The following is a 25,261-nucleotide window of genomic DNA, read 5'->3' as shown; positions in this document are numbered from 1 at the left end:
TGCTTATGTTTTAATTATTAATCGAAAGTCTACGTTACGATTGGCATGTTTAGTTCTCGGTGACAGTTAACTTTAACGTGGAGAGGGTGACTGACCAGTTTGAAACACCGCAAAGATTCAATTGTATGACTTATGCAATGTGGGTTTGACTGGTGGAAATTGCACTCCCTGTTAAATATTAAGGGAAGGACAAGACCGCAGTAAGGTTGGTTAATGGGGTCCCTGCGCTGTTGACAGTCAGCAACCTTGTGACAGGCAGCATCTCTGGACTCTGGAGAGAAGGAATGGGTAACGTTAAGGGTCGAGACCCTACTTCAAACCCGAAACATTACCCATTCCTTCTCTCCAGAGATGCTGCCTGTCCCGCTGAGTTTTATTCCAACATTTTATGTCTATTTTCGGTGTAAACCAACATCTGCAGTTCCTTCCTACACAACCTTGTAAATGGCTTCGCCGGAGGTTTGCTAAGCGTTAAAAAATGGTGGGTAACAGCTACCTTGCAGTGATTGGCTTTGTGGTGCAGTAGAACGGAGAAGTGTAGAAACAAGGGACTGCAGATGCTGGTTAATACACAGAAAGACACAAAGTGCTTGAGTTTATCAGCAGGAGGCAGCATCTCTGAAGAATATGGCTAGGTGACGTTTTAGATCGAGTCCCTTCTTGGTGGGTTCAGTTGGCTGTTGCGTTTGCCTTGTACACATTGCCTCGTAGCAATTGGCGAAGAAGGTCTGAGACACGGTGATTTGTCAGCATAAATTTCTGAGCTGACACTAAGTAGGTGTGAACAGGCACTTTAAAATCAGTGAAAATATGACTGCTCCAATTTCCGTGCTGTATGAATCAATGAGGGGGCGGGGCCGGGGCCGGGGCCGGGGGAGGGGCTTCGATGCAGCGATTGGCGGGTCCGCCAGCGGTGATTGGTGTCCGCGAGCCGCCGCTGCCATTGGCGGGGAGGGAGGGTCGGCAGGGAAACGGGAAGCGGCGGCCGCGGGGCGGGGAGGAGGAGGAGAAGGAGGAGCGGCCACTCATTGGGACTGACCGGGTCGTGAGGAGGCGGCGGCTGGACTGTGGTCGCGGTCGCTCGGCCTTACCGTGAGGAGGCGGCGGTTGGACTGTGGTCGCTCGGCCTTACCGTGAGGAGGAGGAGGCGGCGGAGCACCGAACCTGTTCCTCAGCCTGACCGTGAGGCGGTGGCCGCCGAGGTCTGGGAGCGGGAACTGTTGCCCGGCGGAGCGGAGGCTGCCTGTGTACGGGCCGCAGCGACGGCGTTTCGCCGCTGAACCTTGAGGAAAATGGGCTGCCTGTTCTCCAGGGCTTCCAAAGGGAAAAAACAGAAAAAGCCGGCGGAGGAGGAAGAGTCGGCGAAGCAGTACAGCTGGGACAAGCGGGCGAAGGAGGTGAGGGGGGTGGGTGAGGGACGAGCTGGGGCCTGGGGGCGAGGGTGGAGAGCTGAGGGTGGAGGGGTGTCCAGGGGAGGGGGTGAGGGACGAGCTGGGCCTTGGGGGAGGGTGGAGAGCTGAGGGTGTCTAGGGGAGTGGGTGGGGTGGCGAAGGGAGGGTGCGGGGGGGGTGGCGAAGGGAGGGTAGGGGGGGTGGCGAAGGGAGGGTGGGGGGTGGCGAAGGGAGGGTGGGGGGGGTGGCGAAGGGAGGGTGGGGGGGTGGCGAAGGGAGGGTGTGGTGGGGTGGCGAAGGGAGGGGGGGTGGAGGGGTGAAAGTAGGGGTATGGAGGGGAGAGGGTGGGGGGTGTCGAGGGGAGTGGGTGGGAGGTGTCGAGGGGAGTGGGTGGGGGGTGTCGAGGGGAGTGGGTGGGAGATGTCGAGGGGATGGTGGGGTGGTGGAGGGGAGAGGGTGGGGGTGTCGAGGGGAGAGGGTGAGGGGTGTCGAGAGGGGAGGGTGGGGTGTCGAGGGGAGAGGGTGGGGGGTGTAGAGGGGAGAGGGTGGGAGGTGTCGAGGGGAGTGGGTGGGGGATGTCGAGGGTTGGATGAGATTGGTTCGTTTGTTGTCTTTTAAGGTTCAGTATATTCAGGACTAGGGTGAATGAATATTTGGCAGGGGAGGGGGAGAGAGGAACTGTAGACATTTAAAACAAATCAGAAATGAACATAACATGCCAGAGATTGTTAGCAAGTTTGGCAGTGACTGTGGATAGAAGTCGTCAACATGACCAAGACTGTCTTGGTCACCAGTATAGTCATGGGCGACACGTAAAGTGGAGGACGGGGCGAGGTTGACATCTTATTGCTTTGCGGAGTAGACTCTAGGGATAGTTTTTAAACCATAGGACTGGGTCAGAGTAGAGGGAAAGAGGTTTTCCTCTAGAGTTGAGACCTGTAGCATCAGAGTTAAAGAGTCATGCAGCATGATACCAAGCCCTGCAGTTCACCTCATCCATGCCAACCAATTAAGATGCCCCAACTAAGTTAGTCCTATTTGCCTGCCTTTGGCTTGTATTCCACTAACCCTTTCCTATCCATGACCACCTGTCCAAGTGTCCTTTAAATGTTATGTTATATGTCTCAACCACTTCCTCTGGCAGCTCATTCTATATAATTTTTCTTATTTGGTTTATTAATTTTCCTATTTATTTTGGTTGGCGATTGTTTAATTGTTGTTTCTGTGACTGTGTTCAGGTCGTTCATCTAACACTGTTTTTTCTTTATTTTAATATACATTTGTGGTATATGTAACCTCACACAGTTCCAAGATGAGTGAAAATCAGGTAACAAATTTCATGCCTGACTGTTTTGCAACTTTGACATTGTCACCATTTGAAGGCAGAGGCTTTATATAGAAACTGACATTAATTCCCAATTATTGTTTTTGACAACAACTGGATAGTTGCCCACTTTTAACACTCGCTCAGTATTGGCTCAGATATGATGCTATTCCATATCCTGTTTTCTGTAACAAAGCCCAAGGCTAATCTATTAATCTTATTTCCAAAAGACCTTTCCTTATCTTGCAAATAAATAATCATTGGTAAAATAATCCAGTTTCTTTAGAAAGGCTGTTGATAAAGCTCCTTGCTACAGTACTTTTCGGAATTTCAGAAGTGTGTGATATGGTAAATAGTGAGGATGGATATCAAAAATTACAGCAGGATCTTGATCAGTTGGACAAGTGGGCTGAGGAATGGTTAATGGAGTTCAATGCAGATAAATGCAAGATGTTTTTTAGGGAAGGATAATCAGGGCAGGACATTCACAGTGTATGGCAGGGCCCTGGGGACAGTTGTCGAGCAGAGGTGGTCTAGGAGTGCAGGTATATGGTTCCTTGAAAGTGGTGTCACCGATGGTTAGGGTGGTCAAGAAGGCGTTTGGCACATGGGCTTTCATCAGTCAGGGTATTGAGTATAGAAGTCTGAAGAAGGGTCTAGATCCGAAACGTCACCTATTCCTTCTCTCCAGAGGTGTTGCATGTCCCACTGAGTTACTTCAGCATTTTGTCTGTCTTCGGTTTCAACCAGTATTTGCAGTTCCCCTCTACACATGGAAGTTGGGATATCATGTTACAGTTGGTGAGGACACATTTGGAGAATTGTGTTCAGTTTTGGTCACTCTGCTTTTAGAAAGATGTTGTTAAGCGGGAAAGAGTACAGAGAAGATTTAAGAGGATGGGCAAGATTTGTTCAGTGTAGGCAAGTTGGGCCAAAGGGCCTGTTTCCATGCTGTATGGCTTTATGACTCTATAACTAATTATTTAGGAAATACATTTGTTTGTGAAATAATACACTTAACCTTTTTAAACAGTTGCCATGCCTGACCCAATTCAAATTACTTTAAGACTAAGGAAACTAGCTTGTATGTTGCTGAAAGTTTACACTTGTCAGATCAAAGAAATCAAAATTGCTATTTGATCTGTAGTTTATTTTAAAATACACTTGCCTGCTGCAGACCAGTTTGCTCCCATTTAGGGTTTGCTTCAACGGTATTGATGATCCAAAATGATTACAGCATAGAAGGAGACCATTTGGTCCTTCACATCTGAGCCAATTCTGCTTAAGAGCAATCCTGCTTGTTTTTTCGCCCCCACGCTCTCTCCCTGCTATTGTCCTGCTAATTCTGTCCTATATACTTGGCACCACCATTTTGAAATCTACAAGTTTATTTATTTGCATCTGTACTCCACAATTTGAGATTTGAGAAAAAATCGCATGTGATTAAAGTGCACATTGTCAGATTTTATTAAAGGGTATTTTTATATATTTTAGTTTCATCTTGTAGAAATTACAGCTGTGCTTATACATAGTCCCCCCATTTGAGGGCACCATAATGTTTGGGACACACGGCTTCATAGGTGTTTGTAATTGCTCAGGTGTGTTTAATTGCGTCCTTCATGCAGATATGAGAGAGCTCTCAGCAACTCGTCTTTCCTCCAGTCTTTCCATCACCTTTGGAAACTTTTATTGCTGTTTAACAACATGAGGACCAAAGTTGTGCCAATGAAAGTCAAAGAAGCCACTATGAGACTGAGAAACAAGAATAAAATTGTTAGGGACATCAGCCGAACCTTAGGCTTACCAAAATCAACTGTGGAACATCATTAAGAAGAAAGAGAGCACTGGTGAGCTTACTAATCGCAAAGGGACTGGCAGACCAAGGAAGACCTCCACAGCTGATGACAGAAGAATTCTCTCTATAATAAAGAAAGATCCCCAAACACCTGTCCGACAGATCAGAAACACTCTTCAGGAGTCAGGTGTGGATTTGTCAATGACCACTGTCCGCAAAAGACATCATGAACAGAAATACAGAGGCTACACTGCAAGATGCAAACCACTGGTTAGGCACAAACATAGGATGGCCAGGTTACAGTTTGTCAAGAAATACTTAAGAGCAACCACAGTTCTGGAAAAAGGTCTTGTGGACAGATGAGACGAATATTAACTTGTATCAGAGTAATGGCAAGAGCAAAGTATGGGGGAGAGACGGAACTGCCCAAGATCCAACGCATACCACCTCATCTGTGAAACACAGTGATGGGGGTGTTGTGGCTTGGGCATGTATGGCTATTAAAGGTAATGGCTCACTTATCTTCATTGATGATACAACTGCTGATGGTAATAGCATAATGAATTCTGAAGTGTATAGACACATCCTATCTGCTCAAGTTCAAACAAATGCCTCAAAACTCATTGGCTGGCAGTTCATTTTACAGCAAGACAATGATCACAAACGTACTGTTAAAGCAACAAAGGAGTTTTTCAAAGCTAAAAAATGGCCAATTCTTGAGTGGCCATCAATCACCCGATCTGAACCCAATTGAGAATGCCTTTTATATGCTGAAGAGAAAACTGAAGGGGACTAGCCCCCAAAACAAGCATAAGCTAAAGATGGCTGCAATACAGGCCTGACAGAGCATCACCAGAGAAGACACCCAGCAAATAGTGATGTCCATGAAACACAGACTTCAAGCAGTCATTGCATGCAAAGGATATGTAACAAAATACTAAACATGACTACTTTCATTTACATGACATCGCTGTGTCCCAGACATTATGGTGCCCTAGAATGGGGGTATGATGTATAAACACTGCGGTAATTTCTACATGGTGAAACCAAAATGTATAAAAATGGCCTTTATTAAAATCTGACAATGTGCACTTTAACCACATGTGATTTTTTTCTATTACAAATCTCAAGTTGTGGTGTACAGAGGCAATTAAATAAATGACGGGTTTTTGTCCCAAACATGATAGACCTTCACCATTAACCTTGGCAGCATGTTCCAACATCCCTCAGCTCCTGATTTCCACTTGACCTTGTGTGTAAAGCCTGCCTGGAATCTGCCTTTTGGGTACTAATTAGACAAACCAAACACTAGTCTGCACAGAAAATTTGTACATAATGAAAACTCGAGAGACTATTTTTTGTTTACTGCAATCAATTCTAATTTTTGCTCGGACAAAACAAACATTTGCAAAACTGCTACGATGTTTTTGTTAGTTTGTTATTTTGCCATGTAATAAACACACATTTTCTTAGAGTATTTATTTAAATTGGAAGAGAATGATATTTGGACAATAAAAGCAACATTTCACCAACATTTACAATTTTATTTGCCAGTAAAAATATAGGGGCCAAAAATGCAAGACACCAATTTTTTTTAGTTAAAACTTTGCTGGTTGACTCAACTTCAGAATTATGCACATGAAAATTGGAATAAAAATGAATTAAAATAATACAAATAATAATTAAAATAATATAAATAATAATATGGTTAGGATTGTGTTTATATTATCCATCATTTTGTTCTTTGTCAGTGCTTGCAATACAACTAGAAAGGAAACTATCTTTTAGTTTTGATTTTTATCATACAGTTTACAAGTTTTTAGTTGTTTTTTTTTATCCCTATATGGGGATAAATAACATTTAACAGTTCTAAGGTTGTGATGTTTTATTCTTATTTGAAGAGTCTAGCGGTAATGAAACAGCATCTGTCAAAAGCCATAGCTTGCTATTGAGTTTGTGTGCAAGGTCATTTTCTGGTGGAGTTTGTTTCCTGTGTTCAACGGAAAAATATTATCTCTGTTCCTATTTGGGGCACTTGTTTCACAAAGTGCAATAGGCTTGCGCTTACCACACGATTTCCTGCACTCTTCCCCAATTAAGGCAACCAACTGAACATTTGTAACATGTTTATTCCTGACACCAACTGTAATTTGGTCACTCAGTCTAAAATGTGATTTTTATTTTTCTTAATTTCTCACTTCCTCGGAAAAGCAGCCAACATAATCAAAAGAGATGCCTTGCCCTGGTCATTCATTTTTCTCTCTCTTCCCATCGGGCAGAAGGTACAGAAGCTTGAAAGCGTGCACCACCAGACTCGGGACAGCTTCTTCTCCTCTGTTATCATGCTTCTGAACAGTCCTATCAGTTGCGGTACTGTCCGATTCACCCCAACCCCATTGTGGAAAATGAACTTAGTGTATGGAACTGGTGCTTTACAATGCTGAGGAACTATATTCTGCATTCTGTATTTTTTCCTTGCTCCATCTATTGTACTTGAGTTTCGCTTGATTGTATTTGTATCTCATATCTGATTTGATTGGATGGTAGGCAAAAGCAAGCTTTTAACTACACCTTCGAACTCAGGAACAGCTTCATCCCCAGGGCCATAGTTGCTATGAACTGGTCCTGCTGAGCCGGATGGTCACAACGCATAGATCAACTTGCACTTTACCCTGTCTAAAACTGTTACAATTGTTTTGTTGGGTTGCTGTTGTCTAAATCACTTAAATTATTGCATCGTATGGGAGGCGCATTCCCAATCTCGTTGTACCCCTGGGTACAATGACAATAAAGATATATTGTATTGTATTGAACATGTGACAATAATAAACCTAAGCCTCAATGATTTTGCCATGTAGAGCACATTGCTTATTTGTTTTCCTGCTGGGCTGTATTTGAGTCCAAACCAGAAAGTGCATTTCACTTATTTAATAAGACCCTGGTGAAATGTTTAGCAAGTCTCAACCCTTCTGCACTGAGCTGCTTAGTGACACGGTGCAAAATTTGGTTCCTAATAATGGAAAATTGTATTGTTCTAATATTTCTAATCCCATTTGTTCAGTAAGTATATTCAAGAAGTTGTTCATGAGACAAAGTTGAGCATAAGATATATTGGTGATGCAAAAGGATTTGGGGGATTCTGAATGTTATGCTACCAAAATTAACTCGCTCTCTACACTATCTCATAAGATAGTCCTAAAAGCCGACTAAGATTTCGGTTCATCACTTCTACACTGTGTTTTGTTTCACCTTCTGCATGCCTCTGAACTGCCTTGGGATATTTCACTCTACCAAAGCACATCATAAATGCAAATAAAAATCTAAAAAAACTGCAGGTGTTGGAAATCCTGAAGTAAAAGCATAAAAATCTGGAAGAGCTCAGCAGGTTGAGCAGCATCTGTAGAAAGATGAATCCCCATTAATAACTTTAATTCTCTTTCCACAATACATGCAAATCGATCTTCACATAATTTCCTGTTTAACATTGTTTTGACTCTAATCATGCGCAGACTCAATCCATTTTATTCTTTGGACCAACCTTAAGACTTCCTCTGTACCCCTTCCATTGCTCTTTTATTCTACCTTCCTCCCAGGTGAAATATGGATGAGCTATTTTGATCCAGCCTTAATCTGGCTGCATCTCCTATCCACCTCTCTCAGGTTGAACCTAGCTGTGCAAATGAAATGGCACATTCCCCTCCTCTTTTATAAATATAATTGCCTTGTTGGGTGTTTTGCTGAATTCCAATTGAAGAACAGACAGGCCCTGTGTGTGCATCAGTTTATTTTCCCCCTGCAAGTGAGAAACGCCTGTTTTCTATAGCTAACCAAATCATATCACACTGTACACACTTGCTGTAATTCTTCAATTCCATCAAATATTCACCTTAACACTAATTCTTCTCTATAACTATCGGCTATTAAATGCTCCATCCTCCAAATAAACTGAACTACGTAGACTTGGGGGATTAATTTTGTCTTTTTGCACTTTTATTGGGGGTTTTTTGTGTGTATGTGTATATATACCCTTTATTATTTTTGCTTGTTTATTATATTGTTTACGGAGTACTGTGTTTACATAGCACTAAAGCACTAGGTAAACTCATGCCTTTGCAATCATGATCACTGCACCAGAGTATGGATGTGAATGTCTTTGAATGGATGTACCAATGAAGGATTTTAGCTATAAGGTTAGAATGGAGAAGTGGGGTTTGTTCCAAGACTAGTTTGACAATAGATTTATTAGAGATGTCCAATATCTTGATTAGGATTAGCAGAGGGGTTAAATATCAAGCAAGACAGATTTATTTGGGAAAAGATCCAGGGATAACATGCGGGAAAATCTTTGGTTATAGAGTGAATGATTGTGAACGGTTATGCACAAGCAGAAAGTGAACTCAGTCAAGGCTTTCAAAAGGTGTGCTTGAGCACTCATAGGTAAATATTTGCCAGACTGTTGGGAAAGAAGGAATTGGGACTGGTTGAATTGCTGTAAAGAGACTCTCTGTAATGAAGCAATTCTTTCAACAGCATAGGCATTGAAGGATAAATATTGGGATCCACAGGAAACCTTCAGAATGCTACAGAATCTAAATCAGCTGCCTGAGGAGACAGTTGTGGCTTCTGTTTAATATCTATTTCAAACAGCAATGCCTTTTATAGTACAGCACTTCCTCATTGTTGAAGTAATGCAAGCCTGTGCCATGTTATGTTTGAAAATCAACTGTGATTTAACTGACCAAGCTGATATTTAGCTAGCAATTATTTGATTACTGTCTGAATTCTGAAAGTATGACTCGTTGTTTTGATAGCACTGAGTAATAGCATCAGCATTATTAGCACTGAGTAATAGCATTATTTTGATATGTTTATGGGCATATTCTGTAATAGCTCCAATATATCAAACAGACTTTTTGATCTTTACCCAACATGAAAAGCACTCGTAATGAGCCTGTCATTGTCCACATTCAAATCATGCCACTAAAGAGGAGATAGACACAAAATGTTGGAGTATCTCAGCAGGACAAGCAGCATCTCTGGAGAGAAGGAATGGATGACGTTTCGGGTTGAGACAAAGGGTCTCGACCCAAAACGTCGCCCATTCCTTCTCTTCAGAGATGCTGCCTGTCCCGCAGAGTTACTCTAGCATTTTGTGTATCTTCGGTGTAAACCAGCATCTGCAGTTCCTTCCCACACATGCCACTGCATAGCACTGCATTCCTTGCCCCCACCACTCCTCCATTTTGTACTGCCTGGCTGTGATAGACTATTTCAATACAAACTGAATTGAACCAATTTACTTATCAGTTTTCACCTTTTTCTGTAGTTTCCTACATCTAATTTTCTCATTTGCTTAGTTTAGTTTAGAGATACAGTGCAAGTCTATGCCAACCAGCGATCCCCGCATATTAACTCTATCCTACACACACTAGGGACAATTTATATTTTAATACCAAGCTAATTAACCTGCAAACCTGTGCGTCTTTGGATTGTGGGGGGAACCCGAAGATCTTGGAGAAAACCCATGCAGGCCATGGGGAGAACGTACAAACTCCGTACAGACAAGCACCATAGTCAGGATCAAGCCCGGGTCCCTGGCTCTGTAAGGCAGCAACTCTACCGCTGCACCACCATGCTGCCCTTTGTGAAGATAATTAGCCCTCATTGCATAGGATCAGTGAAGATCTACTAATTATTCTTTAATGAGTAAACTATGTAGTCATTTGTGAGATTCTTCAATCCAACCTTGATTATTTTCTTTTTTGGTCATTTACATTTTTATCTAAACCACTAAACAGATATTGTAAATGGCATTTAAACACTTTTTTCCCCTTTACACCTCCAAGTTATACTTACTGTTTTTGTTTTTAGTTAGTTTAGATTATTGTCACGTGTACCGAGGTACAGTGAAAAACTTTTGTCGCGTGCTAACCAGTCATCGGAAAGACAATACATGACACAATCAACCCATTCACAGTGTAGAGATACATGATAAAGGGAATAAAGGGTTTATGTTTTGAATTTGTTGTTCATTATGAAGATAGACACAAAATGCTGGAGTAACTCAGCTGGTCAGGCAGGAGAAAAGGAAAAGGTGACCTTTCGGGTCGAGACCCTTCTTCAGACCCTTGTTTATTACTAAGTACGATGTTTCCATTGCTGGTGCAAGGAAGAAATTAATTGTTCCATTTCAGGACATAAGACTCTCTTGACTCCTTTCCATGTTACAGTTGAGGTCCAGCTAACAATAGTTCCAACCTGGACCTCTTCTTCCATGAGCCAATTTCATTAACTCATTTAAAAAGTGGTGAGGAACAAAGATTTTTCTCCCAAAGAAATCAAGCTGCCTGAAAAACTTCCAAAACTGGTGTGTATATTTGAGCATATTGCCTGTATGCTTTTAAAATAATTGGTGTATTTGTTCCAACAGATTGATGTTAAGGACTATATGCTGGTCGGATTAAAGGACCAGACCGTGGGACGGTTACCCGGTAAAGTTGCTGGCGAGCAGTTTGTCATTGAAGAATGTGAGAACTGCAACATATATATATTTGACCACTCTGCCACCATCACCATAGACGACTGCACCAACTGCAGGATATTTCTGGGACCTATCAAGGGCAGCGTGTTTTTCCGCAAATGCGTAGACTGCAAATGTATCGTGGCTTGTCAGCAATTCCGCACGCGGGATTGCAGAAAGATGGACATCTTCCTCTGCTGTGCCACGCAGCCCATCATTGAATCATCGACGAGCATGAAGTTTGGTTGCTTTCAATATTACTTCCCGGAGCTGGGCTATCAGTTCAAAGATGCTGGCTTGAGCATCTTCAACAACAACTGGAGCAACATCCATGACTTCACCCCTTCTTCAGATGAGAACAACTGGGTGTTGCTGGCCGAAGACGCGGTACCTCAAGATTGTGTTCCTCTTCCTGATTCCGAGGAACTGCAAGCGGTTCGGATCTCCACTGAGTTGAACAGGAGCATTGTTCCGGTCACGCGAGGCCAGAGACAAAAGAGCAGCGAGGAGTCCTGCTTAGTTGTGTTTTTTGCTGGAGATTACACAACAGCCAATGCCAGGAAGTTAATCGATGAGGTGAGAAAATCGTATATCTGTGCAGTGTTCTTTTGCCATAAAGGGCGTGTTCGGAATCGAACTGCAGCCCTGCTTAACGTAACCCGAACCTGTTGACTTTGCAGCATAAGGAAAAAACTATATACTTTGGCATCCTTCCACAGAGCTTGCTTCAGGACAAATTGGCAATCACCGGAGAGTTGCTTGCACTATCATTTGCAAAAGAATGCTGATCATCTTGATTAGTAAGGGTGTCAAGAGTTATGTGGAGAAGGCAGGAGAATGGGTTTGAGAGGGAATGATTGATCAGCCATGATTGATGACTGAGTAAAGTCGATGGGCCGAATGGCCTGATTCCCTCCTATGAACTTATGGAGTTCATAAGAAATGATTGAATGACAGAAATGGCAAATGATATGCTGGGTGCAGATTCCAGTGGAGTGAAAGGTGAGGAAAAAGGGAATTCTATCTAAAATAGACACAATGCTGGAGTAACACAGCAGGACAGGCAACATCTCTGGATAGATGGAATACATGATGTTTTGGGTTGAGACCCTTCAGACTTGGAGTCGGGAGAGGGAAACGAGAGCTATGGATGGATAAGGTGTGGAAACGAGACATCAAAAGGGAAGTTCAAGAAAAATGTAGAATGTAGCATTGTTAACTAGGGGAAGATGACAATGAGGCTTACAATGTAAAATTTAATCAGGAGGACAGTCAGACTGGTCGAAGATCTATGATGGGGAGGGATGGGGAGAGGGAAAGCAAGGGTTACTTGAGGTTCGAGAAGTCAATATTCATATCACTAGGTTGTAAGCTGCCCAAGCGAAATAGCCGACAAGGGAATTCTATCTGTTCGACCTGAGGAGAATGAATGGGGGAAGTGAGAGCAGATTTGCGGAATTGCATGAGGGGAAACCGCATTTCCTGAAGAAGGAGAACATTTCAGAAGAACTGAAAAGGGGAAGCCTCATCTTCAGGACGGATGCTGATTCAAATTAATTTGGTATCCAATCTTACTGAAAAAACTAATGGCAGCTGGGTTGAATTAAGTTGCAGATTTTTAATATGCTTATCTGTGAGAGTTCTTTGAATTATACTGAATCTTAAATTAAATTTGACTTACTGTGTTTGTGCTGCATCTTTGAAAGAGTTACGATTAGGTCTGTTCCATGCAGTCTTGCAAATTACTCAATTTCCAGAATTTCTATTGCTGCCAGCATCTTTTTTTCAGGCGGTGAATGCCACATCTTAATGAATAATTGTGTAATATTACACAAGAATGCTATTATACATTTGTGCGTTAGTTTTACTTTATGCCTTATTCTGAATTCCACTAAAGGTTGTACTTAATAGACAATAGGTGCAGGAGTAGGCCATTCGGCCCTTCAAGCCAGCACCACCATTCAATGTGATCATGGCTGTTCATTCTCAAATTTACTTATCATATCATATCATATCATATATATACAGCCGGAAACAGGCCTTTTCGGCCCTCCAAGTCCGTGCCGCCCAGTGATCCCCGCACATTAACACTATCCTATACCCACTAGGGACAATTTTTACATTTACCCAGCCAATTAACCTACATACCTGTACGTCTTTGGAGTGTGGGAGGAAACCGAAGATCTCGGAGAAAACCCACGCAGGTCACGGGGAGAACGTACAAACTCCTTGCAGTGCAGCACCCGTAGTCAGGATCGAACCTGAGTCTCCGGCGCTGCATTCGCTGTAAAGCAGCAACTCTACCGCTGCGCTACCGTGTTAGAATACTTATTCTTAAATTTTTGCTCTTTCTTGGTAGATAAAAATAAAATTGATAACCTGTTTCCAATTTGTTATTGGATGTTCCTGGCAGTAAAATTAATTGTTTTTCATTTCAAAAGATGGCTGCAAAGGATTTTGCTCTTGTTCAAACCAAAGAAATCTCAATGAGACCAGATGATGCCAACAGGGTATTCAAAGAGAAAGCAGCAGACTTCATTCCATTGCTTCAGCAAGGTAAAGTTATGAGTGGGAAGAATAACCTTAAGCAGTTTTAATTCCTTTGGTACATGTTAAACCATTGAGGTCTTTATTGCAAGTGATGAATGAGGAATTCATTGGATGACATAGTGCACATGGAATGGCGGCGCTGCCCTAGCAGCTGCGGCTACACCTGCGGTCCATTTGTCTTGTGTTTTTGTTGGTTTTTTTTTGTCTTAATTGTAGTTGTGATGTGGTGTTTTTGTGTTGTGTACTATGTGTGTATGTGGGGGGGAGGGGGGGAACTGTAACATTGTAAATATGTAAATATGTATCCCTTCCGAACGGAGACCCGACCTTTGTGTTCTGGGCCGTGTCTCCGTTCCATCTGCGGCCTACCATCGGCCCAACTCCTGGAGCTGGCGGCCTCCAGGGCTCTGGTTCGCAGAGCCCGCGGATCGGACTCACCATCGGCGGATCCGGCCGTCTTCGGAGGCTGCGGGAGCGGCTGCGACTCGCCTTAGGCTCGGGCCGCATGGATGCCGACATCGGGAGCTCCAGCAGCGGCAGCGTGTTCGCCCGCCCCGGATCACGGGGCTTGGGTCGCGGACATTTCACCGTCCGGCGCGGCCTAAGATAGGCCGCGGGATATTTCTCTGCTGGGCGGGGGCTTCAATGTCGGGAGCCACGACCGCTCCGACGTGCAGCAACAGCGGCAGCAGCAGCGTGTTCGCCCGCCCCGGATCGGACTTATCATCGGCGGAGCCGGCCGTTTTCGGAGGCTGCGGGAGCGGCTGCAACGCGACGCGCCTTAGGCTCGGGCCGCTGCGGACCGTCCGGTGCGGCCTGCAACCACAACAGCCTGACTGCGGGCGAGGACAGCAGGAGAAGGGAAAGACATTGTGGCCTTCCATCACAGTGAGGAGAGGACTGGAGGAGACTCACTGTGATGGATGTTTCTTTGATGGATGTTTCTTTTTTTGTGTGTTTTTGGGGTTGGGTAATTTTAATGCCTATTTAATGCTTTTATTGTTGGACTGTGTTTTGGGGGTTTTGGGGTTGTGTAATTTTAATGCCTATTTAATGCTTTTATTGTTAGACTGTGGGTGACCGAATTTCGTCCAATATTGGATGACAAATAAAAGCTATCTTGATCTATCTTGATCTTGATGGAACAGAAACAAACCATTTATCAAAACTTCCATGCCAGCCCTTTTAAGCTAACTGCACTTCTCTCAGCATAACCCTTGTATGACTGTTCAGCCTCCATTTAAATGCATATTTATTATTTACTTCGGTTAATCCCTGTTTCAAAAAGCCACTTTTTTGGGGGGAGGGGGGTGGGGGGAGATCTTCATCTGTTAATTGTTAATCTCACTCCTGCTACTGTCTTGAAGTCAGCTGCTGTTCCACCCTTGTACATTTTCATTGACCCAATGCAGTGCTTCTTTTGCAAATCTTGATAAATGACATCAGCTGCATTATTATGCATGCAGCTGCATTAAATTCAATCAGAATGGGTTTACAATTAATTATAATTACTCATCTGGGTATGTTTTTGTTCTATATTTTGACAGAAATTCCATTATTCATACCATAGATCGTATGGGGCTGCTTTATAGATCCCCGTCGATGATCTAACTCCTTTGAAAAACAAGTGTTAATGAGCCACTAGTCTCCATCTACACTTTTCTCTAATGAATTAATAAAATGCCATAATCCTTCCACCTCTCTACGAATTCTTTTAAAATGTGTGGATCAATCTCCCTGTGCTAAGCCTTTTTGTGTTCCAGCTTATTTTGCGCTTTTTGATTTTTTTTAAATGCACTCTTTTGTATATCATGACACTCAATGTCACATTCACCTGTTCTGTGTCCCTGGTAAATCTTGAAGCAAGATGAAAATTTACCCTTTCCCTGTCATTAATGCAGGTATTGTCAAGAATATTCGCATCAAAACTGTTCTTTAGTCTAATGCTGCTTGACCTGATTAGATTTTCCAGCATTTTCTGTTCCTGTTCTCTTTTCTTATTTTGTATCTATAGAAGAATTTACTACCTTTTTTTATGCACTCATAAAGTTACTGTTCGTTTCAGTGTAGTCACAATGATATAGGCAGTTTTGCCATCTCAGCAGTGATAAAATCTGGGTGTCTATTGAATATAATGTAATCTGAAAATAAAAACTGAATCATACCATTGTCAGTAATTAAATGACTCTGTACTCAAGAGATGGTGTTATCTTTTATATTTGAAGATACAGGAATGAAGCTCTTGTTTATTTTGATGTTTTTGCAGGCCCTGTTGTTGCTTTGGAATTTAATGGAGATGGTGCAGTGGAGGCCTGCCAGAATATAATCAGTTGTGTGTTCAGCACTTCTAAGGTAAAATAATCTTCTGAAGCTTAATATATCGTAAACACTTTTCTCATTATTGGGTAAACCATTCAGTAATCTATATGCAGTCTCAATAGACAATAGCTGCAGGAGTAGGCCATTCGGCCCTTCGAGCCAATGTGATCATGACTGATCATCCACAATCAGTACCCCATTCCTGCCCTCTCCCCATACCCCCTGACTCTGTTACCATTAAGAGCTCCATCTAACACTCTCTTGAAAGCATCCAGAGAATTGGCCTCCACTGCCTTCTGAGGCAGAGAATTCCACAGATTTACAACTCTCTGAGTGAAAAAGGTTTTTCCTCGTCTCCGTTCTAAATGGCCTACCCCTTATTCTTAAACACTGGCCCCTGGTTCTGGACTCCCCCAACATTGGGAACATGTTTTCTGCCTCTAGCGTGTCCAATCCCTTAATAATCTTATATTTCAAAAAGATCCCCTCTCATCCTTCTAAATTCCTGTGTATACAAGCCCAGTCGCTCCAGTCTTTCATCATACGACAGTCCCGCCATCCGGGAATTAACCTAGTGTACCTACGCTGCACTCCCTCAATAGCAAGAATGTTCTTCCTCAAATTTGGAGACCAAAACTGCACATGGTTCTCCAGGTGTGGTCTCACTTGGGCCCTGTACAACTGCAGAAGGACCACTTTGCTTCTATACTGAACTCCTCTTGTCATTAGGGCCAACATGCCATTAGCTTTCTTCACTGCCTGCTGTATCTACATGCTTAATTTCAGTGACTGATGAACAAGGACACCCAGATCTCTTTGTACTTCCCCTTTTCCTAACATTACACCATTCAGATAATAATCTGCCTTCCTGTTCTTGCCACCAAAGTGGATAATCTCACATTTATCCACATTAAACTGCATCTGCCATGCATCTGCCCACTCACACAACCTGTCCAAGTCACCCTGCATCCTCATAGCATCCTCCTCACAGTTCACACTGCCACCCAGCTTTGTGTTATCTGTAAATTTGCTAATGTTACTTTTAATCCATCTAAGTCATTAATATAAGAAAATAACTGCAGATGCTGGTACAAATCGATTTATTCACAAAATGCTGGAGTAACTCAGCAGGTCAGGCAGCATCTCCCGAGATGCTGCCTGACCTGCTGAGTTACTCCAGCATTTTGTGAATAAGTCATTAATATATATTGTAAATAGCTGCGGTTCCAGCTCCAAGCCTTGCAGTAACTAGAAAAATGGACAAGAGGGAGCCAGTGGATATAGTGTAGCTGGACTTTCAGAAAGCCTTTGATAAGGTCCCACATAGGAGATTAGTGGGCAAAATTAGAGCACATGGTATTGGGGGTAGGGTACTGATATGGATAGAAAATTGTTTGGCAGACAGGAAACAAAGAGTAGGGATTAATGGGTCCCTTTCAGAATGGCAGGCAGTGATTAGTGGGATACTGCAAGGCTTGGAGCTGGAACCGCAGCTATTTACAATATATATTAATGACTTATTCACAAAATGCTGTCCAAAATTATACCTCTTGCAGTAATTTCCTTCTAAGCATCTTCACATGGTAGAAAATAAAAACTTTATGACAAATTGTTTTTTTAAAATAAAGCAAATTATTGAATCAGAAAAGACTGAAAATGCTGGAATCTGCAGTGTGAGAAAAAGACAAACTGCTGGAGAAACTCTGGCAACGTGTGAAGGGAAATGGACCGTCGACAACTCTGATGGAGATCCTTAAACCTCTCTGAAAGACTAGAGGGGACATTAAGGTTGCCAACTGTCCCGTATTAGCTGCAACATCCCGTATATTGGGCAAAATTGGTTTGTCCCATACTGAACCGCCCTTGTCCCGCTTTAGGCCCGGGGACGCTGTGGGCCTGGACACAAGGCCCGCACACTATAGGCCCGGGGGCCGCTGTAGGCCCGGACATTGTAGGCCCGGACAGTGTAGGCTAACGGAGTGTGTTCGGGAAGCAGGGCTGAGTTTGTTCGCCGAACGGAGGTTGCGTAGCAACCCGTTTCCCGGCCCGGGCGGCTGCCATTGGTGGCGCGGGAGCACGTGGCCGCTGGCTGGGTGAGGTCACATGGGGCAAGGGCGGTGACGTCACCTTTTTTTCCCTTATTTGGGTGTTAGACAGTTGGCAACCCAGGGGAGATGTAAAGAGGCGAGGTGGAGGGGTAGGTTAAGAGCTGGCTAATGATGGAGTGTTTTCGGAAGGGATATATCCTTCATGGACTTCATCTAAAACTATTCAATTTCCTGTCATACTCAATACAAATGACTTTAATATAGAAAAATAAAAAGATCGCACCTACCACAAAATAACTGGGAAATATTGTTTTTTTAAATTAAATGGTTATAGAATGGTGGTTTGGTTCTGAAGGTAGTTTACCTTTTTATTTGTTATTGCTCGCCACGTGGACATTAATTTCAAATAACGTGCTTATTGTTTTCAAACAGGTGTTTGTTTCTGAAAGCAAATCTTCAGCATCCCAAGATGTGGACAATTTCTATAACTATGCTGATATACAGATGGGAATGTAAAAATGAACCAAGGATCATGTGTGAATACCTGATCTGTAGATTGTTATTTTCCTATTGTAGAATGACTTAACGTTGAACCACTGAATATAATATTGTGAAGTAAGAGATTTTAGCAAAGTTTTTAACATCCTGAATGTAATATTTTCAAGGTAATGCTAGTCAAAATATATAAATAATTTTATGCATTTTATGTATATTTTAAATGTTGCCTGTTTTTGCTGAAGAAATAATTGTTGTAAAGCAAGTAACAGTTTCCTGGAGTATTCATTTTTAAAATTTTGATGTAATTATAGTGTATTACTGTGGAAGATGAAAATATTTGGCCCATTACACCTTTATTGATGTTAATGCCCATTCTGCCCCTTTAAGGTTTATTCAGTTATTTCCTAAATAGAACATTGGCTGAAGAGAATTTGAGTGTGATACAGTGGTGCAGCTAATAGAACTGTTGCTTCATTGCCCTAACAACAAGGTTCAATCCTGATCCTGTGCTCTTTCTGAGGTTCACCCTGTGACAAAGTTGGTTTCGTCCATTTTCTCTGACTTCCTCCCACATCCCAAAGGCAAAGCCGTCAGTTGATTAAATGGGTACTATGAATCTCTCTGGTGTAGTGAGTGGGTTGTTGATTAGAATAAAATGGCGTCACGTAAATGGATACCTGATGGTTAACACGGATCCACATGGCCAGATAACCTATTTCCATGTCATATGAATATGACTTAAAAATAAATGAATTCAATTTAGTTTTCCTTTTTGTAGGTTATGCTACTTTTAGCAGTGACTTGGAGTTCTCCAGGATCTTTAAAGAAAAAGGTAGACTCAAATGCTGGAGAAAATAAAAAGGTTCATCAAAGGTTCACCCAGATAAATGTTTAGAAAACTGTAGGGACTTCAAACTCCTAAGAAATTTTGTTTTAAAATATCCAATAAAAAAGTGCTTATCACTTGGCTTTTCTTGTAGCCTGTGTAAGTATTATTTTTCATCTTTTACAGTGAAGTGATATTTACCTGATATTTGTGGTACTAACACAGTCATCTATAATAGCTTATTGTTAAGAGATTTAATCTTGGTTTAAGTTTTTTTATAATTCCAATTTAAAAAAAAAACCATGACATACTATAAATTCATTTTAACTAGAATGTGGCATTGTTAAGATAGGAGTCGGGGCTATATTATTGAATACTAGCTAATATTTTTAAGTGTTTCAGCTCTGGATGATTCTGGGCACTTTCTGTAGGAAACTCCAGCTTGCATTTATGACCATGTTTATAAAATTAACGCAATCAGCTTTTTTTATGTGATTACATTTTTAGTAAACTGTTCATTGTTGAGTTATTTGTACATGCCATAGGTCAGAAATTGTGGATAGTAGTTAGAACCGAATTCTCTGTGTACATAAGCAAAACACACAATAAAGAATCAAGTGAGAACAAAACTAGGTGGAGAAGGAGTGGTGGTAGAGGTAGAAAACTGCACATTGCAACTGAACAGAGGCCCTCCATATTTGCTACTACTGAAGGAACTCTGCACATCCGGCAGCATCTTTGGAGGGGAATGGACAGTTGTCATTTTGGATAAGACCGTTTCTCCAATCGGAAGAGAAGTCCCAGCCAGAAACACGCCTGTCCGTTTCCCTCCACGAATGCTGCCTGACCCACTGAGTTCCTTCAACAGTCTGTTATTCACTCAAGGTTCCAGCATCTGCAGTTTTTTGTGTCTCCATTTTACTGATTTCTGGTACAACACGAATAAGCCTATACTAAGGAGGTTTTCCCCTTTTTTGTTTTGCTGCAATAATTTGTCCTTTAGTTAATGACCCACTGAAAATTGGCAATTTGTTAACTAGAAACATGTGTAATGAGCAGCATTACAAGGAGACTGGATCTGAACCTCCGGCTTTATTTTGAATACATTTGATTTCAGTGTGATGCCAGATTAAGCACTAAGGTTAATAATTCTTTAAATGCAATGTTATCATGAGTTGACATCGCTGATTTAGCCTCTTCTGGAAGTACTACTTCCGTTTGGTCACAAATTTTTAATATTATTCTGTTACATTTGAGATCAAGCAATCAAACAAAACATATTCCTAATAATACTAATTCAGGAAGCTAGATTGTTAGATGGACATAAGTTGTACATGGAGCTAAAATGATCTGTTCCTCTTGCTTTATACCTTATCCAGGAGACAAATTAAAAAATATTTGTTTGGCTTCACCATAAATGGCATTTTCCCCATTGAATTGGATAATTTCTGGAAGAGTTATGATAGTAATGGTGTTGCAAATGGGGTCTGAAACAATCTTGTATTTGTCCCGACATTGATTCATCTTGTGTCCTTTACTGAAGGAAAGGATAATGACCCTTTTTGTTTTGTTGATGAGCTCTTGCTGCAATGTTAATCCTGAAATAAGTAATGAACAGGGCAAATTCACGATGTATAAATAATTTTCAAGTAATTTCTTACAAATTTTGGAGATTGAGTGTAAAAATCAACTTGCACAATGGTATAATTGACAGCAATAATGCACAAGAGAAATCACAGGCAAATGCTTGTAAGGGAAAAAAATTCTGCCTTACAGCTGTAGAGACCAGGATTCGATCATGACTACTGGTGTTGTGTATATTGAGTTTATACGTTGTCCCCGTGGCCTGCGTGGGTTTTCTCTGGGAGCTCCTGTTTCCTCCCACACTCCAAAGATATACAGGTTTGTAGGCTAATTGGCTTGGTAACATTGGAAATTGTCCTAGTCTGTACAGGATAGTGTTAGTGTGCAGGGATCGCTGGTCTGCATGGACTCCGTGGACCAAAGGGCCTGTTTGCGCACTGTATCTCTAAACTAAACTAAATGTGGTTACAGCACAAAAACTTAGTTCATCTAACAGCCAACATTGCCAGCAAATCTCGTGCCATTGTCCTCCTTGCTTATTACATCACTTAATTAGATAATTGCTTCAAAAATAATTTTCTTTTTAAAGAAATGACACCAGATCTGCAACTGTCTGTGACATACAATCCCACATTCAAACTATTGGATAGCCTGTTGTTGTATAGCTGTCTATAATTATTTGTCATTGTGGTTGGTAGAATTGATGCCTGATTCCGATTACGTAAATGTGGATGCCTTTATTACTTTCTCAAACATTTGCAACACTTGAACTGAAAGTAAATAGCAACTTCAATGGGGAAAAAGTCATTTTATCGTGAAGCTAAACAAATGTTTGTCTCCTTTGTATGACACAATGCAAGAAGAGGAACAGTTTGTTTTGGCTCCATGTTCAACTTGTGTCCATTCTACAATCTAGCTTCCTGAATTAGTTCATAAGTTGTTGGAGCAGAATTAGGCCATTCGGCCCATCAAGTCTACACCATTCAATCATGGCTGATCTATCTCCCTTCTAACCCTATTCTCCTGCTTTCTCCCCATAACCTCTGACATCCATACTAATCAAGAAATTAGGTGCTGCCACTCCCACTAGGTGCTGTCGCTCCCACTATTTCCTACTTTATTTTGGGTTTTTTGTGATGGCACAGTGGTGCAGCGGTAGAGCTGCTGCCTTACAGTGCCAGCCAGAGGCTCTGGTTAAATCCTGACTACAGGTGCTCTCAGTATGAAGTTTGTACGTCCTCCCTATGGTTTCCTCCGGGTGCTCTGCTTTCCTTCCTCATTCCAAAGACGTACAGGTTTGTAGGTTAATTGGCTTCTGTAAATGGTCCATAGTATGTACACTGGAATTAGTGTAGGGGTAATCGTTCAGCATGGACTCGATGGGCTGGTATATGGAAACTATATCTGGGTTGCTTCTCTGAATTTTGTGCTATTGTAATCCTTTCTGGTGGGCTCACCTAGGGGGAAGCGGTGGACAGTGAACCCACACTGGGAATCTGTGGACGTTGCGGGAAGTGTACCCACAATGGGAACTTTCAGCATTGAAAGAGTGAATGGATATTATGCCATATAAAAGGGAGATGTGAACATTGCGGCCTCATTGAGAATTATGTGGAACATCCCCCTCAACCCCATCTCCTGTCTTCTCCCCATAACCCTTTACACCCTTACCTATCAAGAACCTATCAATCTCCACCATAAAAATGTCCATTGACAGCCTCCATAGCCTTCTGTGGCAATGAATTCCACAGATTCACCACCTTCTGACGAAATAAATTCCTCATCTTTTTTCTAAAAGTATGTCCTTTTATTCTGAGGATATGGCTTCTGGTCCTAGATTCTTCCACTACTGGAAACATTCTCTCCACATCCACTCTATCCAAGCCATTCACTAGTATAATTAGGGATATGTTTGTCATATTGCTTGATCACAAATGTAATTGATTAATCCTGTAAACCTTTTGCCCTCCCATCAGTTTTTTAGCCTAGTTTCTGTGATTCTAGTAGGACTTGATTTAATACTTTTGAGTTTATGGATGTCTGTTACCACATATTCATGGACAATGGTAATTAATTTGTCTGTGGAACATGCAAATCTGCTGAAAATCTTTGAACCCCTTTCTGACTTGCTGAACTAATTAAGAATTTTGGAAGTTCAAACCTCGTTGTAAAACAGCTTGGTGTTATAGAGTTTATGTATTTTAGTGGTTGAACAGATTTACTTTCTCAATCATTAACAAGATCAGATATTTACTTGTAAATGTAATTTCCGTCCTTAAACTCTAATATTTGTGATTGTTCTTCATTTTGTAAAAGCAGTGCTGCGTTGCTTAGATGTTCCACAAATATTTGTAGTTATCTAGTACATTTTTAAACTTTTTAAACTTCCTCATTCCTATCCCAGCAACATTGAGAATAAATATGACGTCTGTAAATCTGCAGCAATTGAATTTGACGCTCCTTATTAATGTAATTCACTACTTTGAAATGTTTGGAACCACTAACATTTCTCACTGTTACTGTTGATTACAAAGTGATTTGATTAAAGTGTACCTTGCATGTTACTTTGCAGAATCAATGTCTTTCCATTTAGAAATTTCCTAAAAGTAGACTGAATTTCTTTTAAATCATTTTCAATCCTAATTGCAACTTCTCATTTATATATGCTGTTTTTTTTTTTTTTGGAATGCTTAAAATCAGATGCACCTAATTTCTGGCTGCATCATTTGTAACTGAATTGTAACCATTACTTTGCAAAACAACACATCCTTAAGATGGAGGCCATTGGCCCCATTAATTTGAAACGGTTGTATCAATGAGCAATTTGGGTAGTCCCACTTCCTCATTCTATATGGAAATTGACTTAAAATATAAAATAGACAAAATATTATTTATGGTCTCTGTTCGATGCATATCTGCTGCAGCTCATCTACTCTGTTATTACAGTTTTAGTAAAAGCATGTGCAGGATTATTGTATTGACACTGTGCCCACCAAGCAGTAAAAACTCAGTGGATATATATTTGTCACAGAATTTAAGTGTTGTTTCTATTTTCGTGAATTATGAATTTGTATGTGACTTGTAAATATTTTTATTAAACACTACTTCTGTACTATAATTTATGGTGCAATGGGAAAATGGATTTTTGCTTTGATTTTTATTGATTGAAAATAACATGCTAAACATTTCTTATCTATGTGTACACTAATTAATGATCTTTAAAGTAATAAAGGTGGAGAGGGTGAAGTGCACCAGTCACTTGACTGTTTGTTTCATAAATGTATTGTGATCTTAAACACACATTTTTGAATTTATCATTAATTCTGTAGATGTCATAAAGGTAGATACTGGTAACTTGTCCAAAGATTTAAAATACTGAGATATAATGTGATTTTTTAGAAAATGGCAAATCTGAGCTTCAACAACAAGTTGGGCCCCAATAACAAAGTGGCTATTGCTTTGCAGACTGGTAAACCTGATTCTCTGGTCCAAAAGAATTGCAAAACTGGAAGTGGAATGGTACTGGTACTACTTTAACATTTGAATATAAGTTAGGCCACAGCTGGGAAACTGAGAATTGTCCAGGCATTCTAGTATAAGAAAATATCCATAAAAATTACGTGAAGTTTCAGTGGGATTTGGAGTATAATGGGGAAGCAGGACTCTGGAACTCGTCATTGACAAATAAAGTTTTTAGGAGGAATCCAAAAATGGCTTCAAAATTAACAAATGTGCAAAGTTATTTTCCACTCGTTTCAAATCATTGATAAAGGAAGAGAGACTGGATTTGTTTTCATGTGACCATATATCAAGTAAGGAAATTTGAAAGGATGCTGCAAAGGGTAATAAAATGGATTAAAGTAGTTTCAGAGAAGAAAGAAGCACAATAACAGATGCAAATTAGCTTTCAGCCCTGTTTTTGGACTGTGTTGTAAAAATCTCTAAAATACTACATAAAGGGCAATATCACAGAAATTATGAATTGTGCAGAAGCAGAACCTCTAAAGCAGTAAATGGGAGGATTTGACCTATCCCTGCTCCTTGGGTTTTTGGACTTTATCTCAACCGTTTGCAGGGTATTTTGGCCTCCATCTCAGTTGTGCCTAGTGATGCTGGCCTCCATTTTTCTTTCTTGCTTCTGGGGCCTGTCAGCCAAACCTAGATCCCATCTGAAGAAGGGTCTCGACCCGAAACGTCACCCATTCCTTCTCTCCCGAGATGCTGCCTGACCTGCTGAGTTACTCCAGCATTTTGCGAATAAATACCTTCGATTTGTACCAGCATCTGCAATTATCTTCTTATACTAGATCCCATTGTACTCTTTGCAGCTGACTCAGCAAACCAAATATCCCTCATTGGAACAATGAGTTTAGTTTATTGTCACTCCTTCCAAGGTACAGTGAAAA

The 25,261-nt window shown here is 41.4% G+C and overlaps 1 protein-coding gene across 1 annotated transcript; it reads left to right on the top strand.

The window, feature by feature from the left end:
- Window positions 1–1,002: 1,002 nt before the first annotated feature.
- rp2 (RP2 activator of ARL3 GTPase) lies at window positions 1,003–23,985 on the top strand. Its single transcript, XM_078402082.1, has 5 exons — window positions 1,003–1,397; window positions 10,941–11,606; window positions 13,472–13,586; window positions 15,847–15,932; window positions 18,380–23,985. The coding sequence occupies exons 1-5, from the start codon at window positions 1,293–1,295 to the stop codon at window positions 18,461–18,463; spliced, it is 1,056 nt and encodes a 351-aa protein (XP_078258208.1). The 5' UTR covers window positions 1,003–1,292; the 3' UTR covers window positions 18,464–23,985.
- The last annotated feature ends 1,276 nt before the right edge of the window (window positions 23,986–25,261 follow it).

This window comes from Rhinoraja longicauda, chromosome 7 (assembly GCF_053455715.1).
Source record: "Rhinoraja longicauda isolate Sanriku21f chromosome 7, sRhiLon1.1, whole genome shotgun sequence".
Taxonomy (NCBI): Eukaryota; Metazoa; Chordata; class Chondrichthyes; order Rajiformes; family Arhynchobatidae; genus Rhinoraja; species Rhinoraja longicauda.
This window is presented reverse-complemented; position numbering and strand designations above follow the sequence as displayed.